General features: G+C 39.5%; 1 protein-coding gene across 1 annotated transcript in view; it reads left to right on the plus strand.

Annotated features, from left to right (window-relative positions):
• LOC123344056 (protein unc-13 homolog A-like) overlaps nucleotides 1–562 on the plus strand; it is a 56,161-nt gene extending 55,599 nt beyond the window's left edge. The window contains exons 6-7 of the mRNA XM_044979796.1: nucleotides 250–315; nucleotides 489–562. Of these exons, the coding sequence (XP_044835731.1) occupies nucleotides 250–315; nucleotides 489–562 (140 nt within the window). The remainder of the gene's footprint in view (nucleotides 1–249; nucleotides 316–488) is intronic.
• Nucleotides 563–14,255: the final 13,693 nt, after the last annotated feature.

The raw sequence follows: 14,255 nt of genomic DNA on the forward strand, positions 1-14,255 counted from the left end.
TCGGAGAGATGGATAACTGAAACTGACAGACAATCCCTTCCATTGATGTAGGGAGCATCTATGCTACAGCTCAGCACCATAGCTGTACCACTGTAGTGTAGATGTGGCCTGAGGCAAATATCCATTCCCTACAAAGCCAGAAAGCAGCAAGGTAAAACTACCTAAATAATACATTAGTGATGTCCAAGCATCACCTTTTGGTGTTTCTATGATAATTATATAATGAGCTTTCTGCTTACTTTTGGAAAGCAGAATCTTTGGAATCTGTGTTTGATGCTATTGACTTCAGTGGAGTTGTTCTTGATCTAAACCAAGGTAAGTGAGAAGAGAAACAAACCAGACTTGTGTGAGTTTAGAGTCCCAAGCATACCCTGCTCCCATGGTATGTCACACTATTTGAGGGTGATCATAGATACCAGTTATCCACAGTCTACTTCATCTTCCAGCATGATGACCTAGTTTTTGTGTGACTTGTTTTTAAATTCCAGATAACCGTGAAAGGAATATTTATAATAAGAATCAGCAGAAAGTAAAAGTGAGCAGCTGGAGAGTCTGTTCTTAACATCATTCATTCCTTTACCGGCTGAAAAGAATTAAAGCCAAAAGTTTAGTTGCAGTGATAACATACAAATGATGTAATTATCAGATAACCTGATATCATTAGCATGAATTATTTTGAGTTGTGAAAATAATGCCTTGTGATTAGGCCAACTAACTGGGGTACACAATTCATGTTATTAAACATTATATATCTACACTGTAAACAAAGCTTTTTGATGCTGATATATATCCCGCCTTTATATTCAAACAAACTTAATGATCATTCCTGAAATATGTATTTGGGAATGAAGCTGAGTTTAAATTGCTAGGAGGAAGAATAATTGAAGTTACTAAAGCAGATTTAAAGCATTGAAAAATAAAACAAAGAATAATAATTTTTGTATCTAGCACTTTTCAGTAATGACAATGAACTAGAATAATGAATGGCCAGTTGTGCCAACACACCTTTTGAAAGGGGACAACTTAACACCTTTTGAAAGGGGACACTGCATTAGAATACTTATGAATGCTTGAAATTGCAGAGTAATGATTTTATTATTGTGATGAACATCTAATTAGACTGAATGGAGCTTAACCCTGGAACTCTGCAGGGCCCAGGATAGCCAGAATGAAATGATATGTTCTTTCCAGAGCATAAGAACGGATTATTGTGATAGGTCAGGTGTCCCCATATTTTGTGATTTTTCTTTTACTTTATTGAGGGGTTGGTGTGGAGTAGGGAAGAATGTGCTTTCAATGAGAGCCTATGTGGTCTCTTTGTGCCAAAGGGCAGGAGCAGCCGATATATTTTGTTTAAATCTTTTAAGGGTTCCTGAAGATAAATGGGCTCCTGGGCTCCTTTACATCTTTTTTTGAGGGGGTGGGCTTGGGAGGGGAGCTGGAAGGGGAGAGGAGGGCAGGAGGTTAGTCTTGTATTTTCATATTGAGTAAGAAGTAGATTAGTAGTAGTAAAGCACCAAAGCCACCCTTTAAGATATTGATTACATAAATGTAAATTGTCCCTTATTGTTGCTGATAAATAATATATCCAACACCTATTAGAGTAACCCTGAAACATCACAATTATTCAAGAAAATAGACTGAGGTGAATAATTACAACAGTGTAGATACCATCTGATTTTAGAATCACAGAATAAAGTGGATTCATTTAGAAATGTGCCTTAATATGAGTCTGGAATATTTAATTAGGTTTTAAACCAAGTCAGTTCTAAGATTTGGATTTACCTAAACAACACCCTTCTAAGCAGTTCCCATGAGATTTCACTCTCAAAGGGTAGAAATCTCACATGACATCTCTTGAATGATGGAAGGTTTGTGAGATTGTTTTTGGATACCTTTGCTATGTTTGAATTGGAACTGGAAAATAGGATTCTTCCGGTTTTGGGTCTGACCTTCTAAAACCAGGGGAACAGGTTTATATCTGAAGGTTCGACTTCAACCTCTCCACCATCCCAAAATTAAAAATATCAGAATCAAAGTTTATTTTTCTAATTATGTTTAAATGTGTCATGCATATGCAACTGTGATATTTAGAAATCACAATTTAAAAAGTTATATTGTGATTATGACCCTGGAGATGTGACAATGTAGAGGGGAGTTTTAAGAAAACAGTTACATACAGGAAAAAAAACAAACCTCTACATTTGTTTAAAAGCATATTGTGTAAAATTGATCCTTAATATTATTGACCAGATGTGTAAGGCTTAGGAATGCAACAATTTTTAATGACAAAATGACTAGAAGGTGTTTAAATAGCTGGAAACAGGGTGCCAAGTAGTTATACAGTGCTTAATATTGACATGATCTTCAGTGTATCATAAAACTTCCTTAAGTGTCAGTTAGTCCTTGTTTTCCCCCTGTAGATATCACAAGGTGATCTGTTGTGATGACACAGTGGGATTCAAGATTGATTAGAAGCTGACACATTATTGGACAGCCCAAATAGCTTGCTGTTGTCTTATTGACACCTACATGTGTTTTTGAGCTTCCAATCCCCGCTGCTAGTCTTGGGTCCTGCCAACTGTCTGCTCTAATTATGTGTCCTTCTGCATTATATAACTAGGACTGGTGAGAGAATGAATATAACACTGCAGCACTAAAAAAATAATGCAGCTTAAGTTAGGATTGCCCAATTATCAGGATTGACTGTGGCATTCTCCACATCCAACAGACAAGCCTGGAAGTTATTTTGTGCTTGTAAAATTTTGTGATTTGCTTATTTCCTATCTGTGACAAACAAAATAAATAAGAACCAGTCTTTGTTGTAGGGCATGCTGTGTCAAAAGGAAATATGAGATATTACATCAGGATTACCAGCAACAGGTTCCAAACTGCTCATTTTGTGTGTGTGAGGGGGAGAATCGAGTCCATGACTTTCTGAATGATATGAACTGGTGTTTAACTATCCCAAACCTGGGATATTTGTGTGTCTTTAACTAAGCAATCAATGCTTTCTTGTATAGTAGTTAAGTAGGAGAAGGTCAGATGTCTTGCTTAGCTGAACATTCTCTCCCAGCATATTCTAATCAAGTTGCTCACCTACTTTTGAGATATAAAACAATGCCTTATGGAAAAGGTGTATTTCAGTAATTAAGACAAGTAACTCATCAACAACAAAATCCCCGGGCCAGAACATACCTAGACTTTCTGAAGGCCAGACTTCTGAAAGAATTTCAAGGATGTCAGAGTCTATTTGTCTTAGGAGATTTGTACCTCTGGGAAATTTTGCAGTTAACCCAGAAACATCATACCTCTGTGCACACTCTAGCTGTAATTGTATATCAATCTAGCTGATCTCCATATGAATCCCGTGTAGATTTCAGTGGTAACTTCAAACTTCTGTGTAATATGTTTTACTCTTTTTGCCAACCATTAGAACTCTATAAAAGAACATTCTTTTAGCACTCTGGTTTGATGGTGAGAGAAACACAATACTTCAGTCATGCTGCAGATTTGTGCCCTAGAGGTTGTATAGTTTGTCACAACATGTAAAGCTAATATAACTTCAGCTATTTCACAGTAGAGCCAACAAGAGAGTTTAAATGATAACTTGCATTATACCCCTCTGCCTATTTTTTGCCATGCAAAATATTTACCTAAAGCATGAAAAATAAATTCCAAAGGTCTGGATCTGTTGAGGTGCGGGGAAAATTGAAAACATTTTAAGTTTCCCCACCGCTCCTCCAACTCACCCCTTTTGATGAGCCATTTCTCAATAAGAAACAATCCTGGACTTCCTTCTCAACCATCAGCATAATTTCTTTTTCAAACTGATCATGATCCTAAAAAGAATTGCTCTGGTGCAGTTCCCCCCGCCCCTTTACCACTGATGGTAGCTGACCAGTTGATTGTAGAGCCTCTACTTAATCCAGCTGTCTCCTGGCCCACTTGCTGCTCCACTCAGATTTGTAGCACTTCACGAACTAAAGCTGTACTGCATTGGGGGGAAATCCTGACTCCACTGAAACCAGTGGCAAAACTCCCATTGACTTCAGTGGGGCCAGGATTTGACCCCAAAATTCAATCAGTGCTTTGGTGTGAATGGGGGCAGTAAGACTGACTTCTACTTGATCTTGATTTGTCCCTAAGAATACAAGATACCCGAGTTCAAACTCTTTTTTAAAACAATATTTTCAATCCACTCCAATCAACCCATTTAAAGATAGATAATAGCAAAAAGAAAATGTATCAGTTGCAATGGGTCTGCAGAAGAAGTCAGACTCCATCAAATGCATAAAAGCTGATGGTTTTCTGTTATCTACAAATTGAAAGATCCAACAGAATTCTACAGTCCATATTGAACATAATAATAGATGAAAGTGTCCCAAAGGTGCCTTGTCTAATATTTTTTCAGCCTTTTAATGAGCTTGTGAACATAAGGGGTGGGTTATATGGTTAACAAGCCATGGTTACATGGTTAACCTGTATGAACAAACCAGACAAGGGACCAAATCCTGAAATTTTTATTCAGTTCCTGTTCGGCCAAAACTGCCATTGAAAATCAATGAAGATTGAGTCGAAACTAAGTAATAACTTTAGGATTTGACCCATAATATGAAGGTTCTATTTGAATGAACATTCAAAAATTTGGATGCTTATTCAACTCGTATGTCCATAAATTGGATGGAACCTATCACAGAACGGGGGGGGGGGTGTCTCATGAGATTTACTTTTTGTTTCTAGTTGAGTTGAAAATAATTTCAATGCCTCTGGGAAGAAACTACAGGGAGGCATGTACTGTAAAAGCATTGCTGACATTGCGCTTTATTTGAAAGTCTCCCACTGTTGTACCACTGGTCTAGCTCCACCAGTGCTAGCAACAGTGGGAGTTGTCATGGAGACCAATTGCAGGTGTTCTTACCATTGTTATTTAGACCTGTTCTGCAAAACAGTGGTAAAAATTCCAGTAGCTGCTCTACACAAGTGCTCCTGTCACTTACACCATCAGTTCATACTTATCCTCCATCACTGTCACTCATGCTCATACATAAGTGATAGATGATATTCAGAAAAAGTCAGTGAAAAATAAAGGCAACCATAAGCAGAAGCTATATGAATTTCGTCAGATCCCCATTCATCATCTTATTCATCTAAACCAGTTAATTCATCCCTAGGATTAAAATATGCATGTTTCAGAACCCCAGTTTATCCATCCTATTTTATTAATATTTATGAAACAGTCTTGATTTCTGAAAAATGCAACAGCAATATTTTCCTCATTGAAATGCTCTGCTGCTCAAACTCAGTTTATAGTTTAACAGGAAACCTGACCATGAACTGAACCAAAAGGTTTTAGTTTTTTTTCCCTATAATAAGGAAGGAAACAAAATCACTGAGAAATATTATAGGAACAGAGGAATTGCCAGACTTGATCAGACCCAAGCTCCATCGAGTCCAGTATCATGTCTCCTACAGTGGCCAGTAGAAGATGCTTCAGAGGAACGTGTGTTTAAAAAACCCAGAAACCTGCAGAAGGTAAATATGGGATAATCAGCTCCCTGCATAGATCTCTTCCTCATCTCTAATAGTTAGAGATTGGCTTAAGCCCTGAAGCACAAGGTTTAATATCCTGTCAAAATATTTTGTTATAAATAATTATAATAATTCTAGATGGGAAAAAAACAACCTATATTTTGTATAAAAGAATGTATAGTAATAGAAAGAGTGAGTTTCTGCTTTGTGAGAAAAACAATAGAATTGGGATAACTATGTTCTATTAGCATGATTTATTTCCATTTATATTCAAAACTGACAAGATTAACTATTCACTGTTAATGCCAGAAATCGATGCAGATGTTCAGGGCTGTGTATAAGAAACAGATAAGCATTTGAAGGACACCACTGTCTGCCTGCATACAGCCATGCTTTGGCTGCTATATAATTAACAGCTTTGCAACAAAGTCCTTAATGACATTTAATTTTGCACAAATGCTATGAAAATGCAAATCACTGTTGAAATATTGGACTAATTTTAATGTATTTAGCCAACTTAATTGAGAAGGAAAACAAATTTGTTAATTAAAAATGTCATAAAGCTCCATGCTCCATATTTTTCCTGTCTTCTTATTATCAAAGCCTTCAGCTTTCAATAAGCCAGATTGCGAAAGGCTCTTACATGTGTTCACCGGAGTATGGGGGCTGGGTAAAAATATCCTCCTTTCTCTCTTGCAGATACTGCCGAAGAGCCAGAGCAGTTTCAGTCCTTGGGCTTAGGGAATCTAAAAGATTGCTCTTCTTGAATACTCCAGGTGATATACAGCACTCTGAAGAGAGAGCCCCTCTCTGCACCAGCCACCAACCAGGCCAGCCACAATGGTGGGGAGCAAACTGCATCATCCTAAAAGATGGAGCAGCCTGCTTAGCCCTTATGCACCAGGGAATTCAGGGTGGGATTTTGGTACCATAGGATAATTCCAACCCTTTCAACATGGGGCTTTGCCTTAAGCGGACAATGTATCCCTCTGTGTTCAGTTCAAACAGCTAGTTAAATTAACACCTTCACTTCCAGGGGTCTTTCTAAAAAGCAGACAAACAAGGTGAGTAGATGTATTTCCCTGAGGTATGTTCTCTGTGGTTATCAGGTTCAACCTGATGATACAAGCAGAACAACATTCCATCCAATCCTTCCTCAGGCAGAAGTCTCAGTCCCATAATTCACTGACCTGAGTTAAATGAGGGTTTTACCCACAGGCTAGACTGTGATTTTAAATACAGCCCAGAGCAAGAAATGATGCATATGTTACAGTTCCCTCCTTGCTTTCCTCTTGGCCCAGGGAGATAGTACTTCGCTGATGGCCTATATCAACAGCAAATAAGGACACCTGTAAAATTGGCTAAACTGAGCTGACCAGTGCATTACGGAATGGGGAAAGGTGCACAGAGACAAAGCTCTACCCTCTCCTACTCCCCATCCATCTGTGCCAAGCTGGGGGGAGCAGCAGGTGCTGATTCCTGCATGCCTGGAACCACTGCACAGAGGTTCCCCTGCAGAGGTGCTTAGTTTAACTCAATCAATCTAGAAGTCTAGGGTCAGGCCCAAAATGTTAAAAAAAGCCCTTAATTGAGTTAATAAATTAAATCTACCTAGGCCAGTAGCAATCCATGAAATTTGTTGTTCTACACAGTAGCATTAAGACATGAATTTTTAGAATCATCATCTATAGATCTCCGTAAGAATGATGGGAACTGTATTACATTTTCATTGTCAACCTCTGCACAGGCAGCAACAACATTGAACTAAATTTGCATTTCATAGGTAGAACCCACACATTTTTCACAGATACAATAAAATATCTGAATAAAACATCAGAATAATATTTCTCTGGCCTGTGTGTCTATACAACTTTTGAACATAGGGGAAATGAGCAGCTACTGGAATTTTTACCACTGTTTTGCAGAACAGGTCAAAATAACAATGGTAAGAACACCTGCAGTCGGTCTCCATGACAACTCCCACTGTTGCTAGCACTGGTGGAGCTGGGCTAGTGGTACAACCGTGGGAGACTTTCAGATAAAGCTCAACGTCAACAATGCTTTTACAGTCCATTCCTCTCAGGAATGCATAAACTCAACTTCTTACCTCAAAGGTTTGTAAAACACAGAGTTCTACTCTGTCAGCAACAATGTAACTGGGCAAATGCAAGAAAACACTCATTTTGCGCAATATTTCAGCTCATAACTTTGGAACATTACTTTCAATGGGAAAAGTGACGGAATTCTCAGAGGGCCCTGATTATAATGCTACTAAATGGAACTCACCTCTGGATGTGTTCGAAAACTACACTAAGACACATATGCTTATCCAGTACGATTTTATTTAGCTCATGCTTTGTGACATTCCCACCTTGGCATGTCCCAAGAATGGGGTAAACAACAGAATAGCCTGATCGCTCATTCAGTTCCCAAACTCACACAAAATAAGGATTTCAGGGATGTATAACGATAATTGTCATCAAATGTTTGGTATGAATCCAACTTGATCATAAACATTTCTGAACATACAAGCTCTCATTGGAAATGAGGAGACTTCCCTCAAGATTTGTTGTGTTATGATGAAGGTTGAGTGAAACCTCATTGAAACCGGTCTGTGCAAACGCCAGCCTTCATTCCAGATAAATTTATGAAACAGGTAAGCTCCTTTTTGGAGTAAGATGGCTGAAACAATGGGAGCAACCACCCAAAACACAGGCCCACCACCAGCAAGGCCAATCAGAAACTGAGCTGGTGTGTTGATGGGTTTTGCTGGATATTGTTTGGAGGTTTCTGTGAGCAGAGGCAGCCAAAGGACAGACAGCGACATGCAGGAGGAAAGCCGAGAAGGAAGAAAGGGGAGTACTGGGAACGTGGCCCTGAGAGAAAATATGGAGAGAGAGAGGGAATAAGCTTTTGGGGCAGAGCACTGATGCTGCTTCCAGCACTGCTCTGGGCCAATGGGAGCTGCTGGAAGTGGCAGCCAGTACGTCCCTTGGCCCGCGCCGCTTCCAGCAGCTCCCATTGGCCTGGAGCAGCGATCTGTGGCCAGTGGGAGCCGTGATCGGCTGGACCTGCGGACAGGGCAGGTAAACACACTGGCTCGGCCTGCCAGGGGCTTTCCCTACATAAGCGGTGACCCCTGTTTCAGAAACCCTGGGTTAGGCAATAGACATACAGGCCAGATAAAAATCTCTTGGTAGCAGAGTGGCTGCTGCTTATTCACATCCTCCTCTTACAGATAGCATCATTTCAGATCTAAGTAACAAACCCTCTCCCAAAAATTTCCTGCACTCCAACTTGCATAAGTACTTTGCTGAACCTTTCCAATGAACTACACTATTTACTAGTCATGGTTCCCCCTTTGATTGATAAATACTCATTCATGTGGTGCAGATTTTTCTTCATGACAGCTGTGTCCCTCCACACCTGCATTTCATGTAGCAGAGATTCAACTTTTTTCAGAGGCTGCTTTCCTTGGTTTTAGGGAACACAGCTGTGAATTGTCACATTTTATTTTTTTAACTTCAAGCAGGTTTGCAAAAGTAAATGTCATATAAGTCATCTGATAGTCTGCAAATGACACCCACCTGCCACTTGCTGTTTGCTTTGTTGATGTACAGAGAAACCCATTAGACTTGCTAACTTGACTAGCTGGTGTAGACTCTTTATATATATGACTATCCAATATTAACTATTGATCATATCCATACATGAGTCACATTTACATAATTTCTCACTGATTTTGCAGCAAACATATACATTTGACAATCACCAAGGCCCCCTATCCTGCAACCCTTGCAGATTTCATTGAAGAATTCAGGACAAAGACGGTCAGAAACAACTTCCTATTTACAAAAAACCTTAGTAACTACACAGCACATATTTTGTACAATGCATACACAAGGAAGGGGTTTTAGGGATAAATATACCATTATGTAATTCCACACTACATCCAAAGTGTTCAGAATAAGTGTAAAGAAACCTACAATATTTTCGAACTCATAAGTTGCTTTTCAGTGTATAAAATCGTGTCAGGAATAACATTTGCAAAAGTGTCAGCACTTTGTGTTCAGCAAAAAGATACAGATCTGTCATTAACCAGCACAGCACCTGAATAGAATACTTTGCCTTTGATATTTTTCTATCTCTGTATTCAATTTTTAGCATAATATTTCAATAGTAAGGCATCTGAACACAGCATTGATTACAATAATATGTTGCATTTATTTACAGGCCGTCATCAGAGAATTCAAATTGCTTTGCAAACATTAATAAATTTGGACTTGCTGCACTCCTGTGAAAGGGACAAGAATCATTATCTGCATCTTACAGATGGATCAAGTGCAGACCAGAGAAGTTAAGGCTCAGATCCACAAAAGGACTTAGACACCTAAATCTGGGGACTTGAAAAAAGTTATTGGAGCAGGGGGACTGGACCCTAGAACTCCCACCTCCCAGAGTCATTCTCATGCTATTTCTTTGGTCAGTGACTCTTTAATTGTTTATCTAAAGTGGAACAGCTTCAGCAGGAGAGACTGGGGAAGTTCCACAACAGAATATCCCATAGGCCAGTGATCAGAGAATTCCTGTAAAGTGGAGAGGGTAGAAGTGAAACCTTGGTTTCATACATCCTGCAATGAGGGCTCTAACCATTGGGCTAAAAATTACAAAGTAGGCACTAATGGCAGCAACGCCACCTCTTCCTCCTCCGCCGCAGTGTTTGTAGCAAGAACAGCTTAGGTGCCTAAGCAGCTTGTCTCTAGAGCGATTCCTGGCTGTGGCTTGCAAGCAGCGATAGGTGTCTGCCTGGTGTTAGGCACCTAAGTAGCTTAGCACACACTCTTCTCGTCAGTATCTCCTACTGGCTAACTTAGACAGCTCCTTACCTAGCTTGCTCACTTTTATGGATCCCATTCTTAGGCACTTCTCTCTCCCCATGCATTGTATAGGGAGCCTGGGTGTCCAATTCAGGCGTTGTGGGTCTCAGCTGCAGTTCCAATACTGTAGCTGTAACCCTACAGCCTCTAAATTTCACCATCTCACACATTCAGTGACGTTTATATTTTAGATTTCTTCTGTAATGTGTTTTTAGTATGTCACTCTAATTGTTTGGATTTGGTTAGTATCTTGTTTTCCACCTGTGATTTTGACTGGGTTAAGTGGGTCTTGTCTAGTAGTTGAGTGGGAAGGATCTATGACTTAGAAATCATTCATTCTCATTTACTTAAAAAAGAAACAGTTTTCTTTTTGTCTATAGCCACAAATGCTGAATCATTTTGTAGTAGTTTTGTTTGTATGAAGACAACAGGTCCATTACAACACTATAGAGTTTGATCAAATACACCTCTACCTCGATATAACACGACCCGATATAACACGAATTCTGATATAATGCGGTAAAGCAGTGCTCCGGGAAGGGGGGGGGGCTGCGCACTCTGGTGGATCAAAGCAAGTTTGATATAATGCGGTTTCACCTATAACATGGTAAGATTTTTTGGCTCCCAAGGACAGCGTTCTATTGAGGTAGAGGTGTATATATCTGTTTCGACATACTTTACTTAGCTGAAATACTCATTTGAAAGCTGTTTATAACTGAATTTTGCCCCGTTCATAAGGCTGGACCAAATGTGTTATAACCCTATTGAGCCACAAGCTAGTTTTACAACCACAGTTGAATTCAATTGTTTTCTGTTTAGGTCAGGTCTAAAAAGAGAACCATCATAAATATAGATCTCACTGCTTATCAGCTTGAGATCCAGATCTGCTTTGAAAGCTGGGTTTTTCAGTTGGTAGTGTGTCCATAAAGATATGCTGTGTATTATATCTGTTCAAATTGTCTGTCTCTTTTCATTATCATTACTGTTGACTTTGGTTTGCTTCACAGAGAAGCACTGGGTTTTTAGGCTAGGTACTTAAAAATCAAAGAAATATTCATGTTTGGTGCTAACATCTTAATCCCCTTAACCTAAGTGATGCTAGAATCAGATGGAAATTTTGGGTTATATTATATTGGTTTTAGATAACTCTAAGCCTTGTTGCCTTTCTGGATGTTGTTTGTCACTTAATTGGATTTTGGGTCCAGACTGATTACATGTATGGGCAAAATTATTTATTTTCTCCTTCTATTGGCAGTTCATGTTCTTCGATTTCACCTTCAGATTCTTTACAACATCCCCTTGTGTCCTCATGTCATCCTATACACCCTGTCATTCCATATCCTTCCTTCTGAGTGCTCGCTTCAAAGCTCATCTGGAACTATCAAGGCTCTTCTCAACTCTGCTCACATTTCATCCTATACTCCCTCTGACCGTGTCTTCCCTTTTAAATGGTTGGGCTGAGTCCTCAGTTGTGCTGAGTTTTACACCTGACACAACCAAGAAAAAGTGACAAATGGTTCTAAACCACCTTTTCTGCTCCACCCATGCTGGGCTTCTGGAGTCCAAAACTGTCTTGCTGTATAACTTAGAGTAGGTGTCTTTGCCAACTGTATGCCACCAAAGGATTTTCCTCTGTCAAAGGGAATCTAGCGTTGCCCCATTAGAACTCTTGGAGGAACTGCTGGATCAAGGGTTCTTCCCCCATTCTCAGCTTTTTTGCACTTTTTGCGTATCATCCCTTATGCTTGTAACAGCCTCTCAGTGGTCTCCATCCAATCTCTCCTTAAAACTCACTTCTGCTATGAAGCATTTCTAGGCTGATCTACACACAGTCATAGCATTTGTGCCTTGTTGACTTGTGTTCCATATTAGTCTGACTCAGACTGCAAGTTCCTCAGGCCTGGAGCTGGTCTTTTGCAGTGTTTTTGTAAAGTGCTGGGCTTACTCTGAACACTGTACACAGAATAATAACCACCAGACCTTAAAAAGATTCAAATACTAGATCTATTTTCTAACCTGCATTAAAAACAACAGTTGTTTGATTGCACATGATTTCTGCCACTTTGGCTCACGTAGGCATAGGCCATGCAGTCTAATGCCCTCACATGTTGCCGCCTGCAGATGTTTCTTTGTTGATATAGTTTTTGTTTTTTAATTGTCTTCAGTATATAGTGGGAACCACTTAAAGAGTGAACCTTTTCCATGCTGCAGTCGCTCAGCACTATCTGCTATTCTAAGTATTCTCTGGAAACTCTGTGAAGTGCTGACAAACCAGTCTACCGTTCTGCAAATGTCTAAAGATATTATGACTTAATCCTAATTAAAAAGCCAAACAAAAATCACTCTGATGTTCAACCTCATGACCTCGTGTTGCTTCCCATTCCTCCTCCTACTTGCTTTTGTAGATTATTAGCTCCTTATACTAACCCTGCCATTTGACCAGGATATAGGACTTTTTGTAACCGTGAGCTTTGTCAGGTGAATGGGGCCAGGAAATAAAGTCGCTTATTAACCCTGCTCTGTGTCACTCCCTCAGTATAGGGTCAGGGATTGTGCACATCTTCCTACTGGTCTGTAAAGCATGTAGCAGTCTGTTGGTGCAATAGAAATAGCAAAGCAATAACAACATTTAAGCAGAGGCAGATATCTTTACTATACATAGAGTACTCGGGGTGGTAAATGTTGAGCTCTTAATGGAATCCTCTGTAAGTGTAATAGGAATATAGAAATTGCCATTCTGGATCAGACCAGCAGACTTCCTACTCCAGTATCCTAATCAAATCAGTGGCCAAACCTAGATGCTTCAGAAGATGGTGTAAGAACCCTGCAGTAGGCAGCTGTGGAATAGGCTGCTCTCCACATGGGTCTCGTCCTGATCTGTAACAATTAACAATTGACTTAAGCACAAGGTTTAATATCACTTCCAGAATGTTTATTGTCATTAATTACGATAAATCTGGATATTCTTAGTTATCCATGAAAATATCCGATCCTTTTTTGTATCTTGTTAAGTGCTTGGCCTCAACAAGTTCCTGTGGCAATGAGTTCCACAGGTTTTTTACATGTTCTGCAAAAAAGGATTTCTTTTTATCAGTTTTAAATTTCCTATTTTTAATTTAATTGAACGTCCCCTTGCTATTGTGTTATGAGATAGGGAGAACAGATCTACCTTCTCTAGACCATTCTTTGTTACATATTTCTATCATCTTGTTTATCTCCATTCTATGGGCATTTCTACATAAACACTGTGTGTGCCACACTGGCGTATAAATCTACAGTGTTCCAGTGTGCCCTGCACTAACTGTCCATGTGGACCCTGCTGCTGCGCACTAAAATTTCCCTAATACACACTGCTGTACAGTGCTGTAGATTTACATCCAAGCTTGCTGTTCAGTATGTATTAGTGTAGATGTCCTCTAAGGTAAGAGCTCCAATCTTTTCAATCTCTCTTCATATGAGAGTTTTCCCATGCCTTTGATCTTTCTCCTGGCTGTTCTCTGAGCACCTTCCACTTCTGCAATATCCTGCACTCTTGGTGAGACCACACCATTGATTGATAAAAAGGTGTTCTGATAGTTTTAGTGTTCTTCTCCATCCTCTGCCTTTTGCATTCTAACATCTAACACTCTACCCTCTTTTGACCACAGCTGTGCATTGAACAGAGGTTTTAATTGAACTGCAGTGCTAGCCAAGCCAGGTAACTTTCTTGGGTCGATAGGGTTAATTTAGAACCCTACAGGTGTAAGAGTAGTTTAATTTTTCCCCTTTAAAGAGCATTAGTTTGCAACTTTTTCTTCTATATGGATGTATTGGAGCTATCTCAGAACTGCAGTTTGCCCATGAATT

Source organism: Mauremys mutica, chromosome 11 (genome assembly GCF_020497125.1).
Source record: "Mauremys mutica isolate MM-2020 ecotype Southern chromosome 11, ASM2049712v1, whole genome shotgun sequence".
NCBI classification, from domain to species: Eukaryota; Metazoa; Chordata; order Testudines; family Geoemydidae; genus Mauremys; species Mauremys mutica.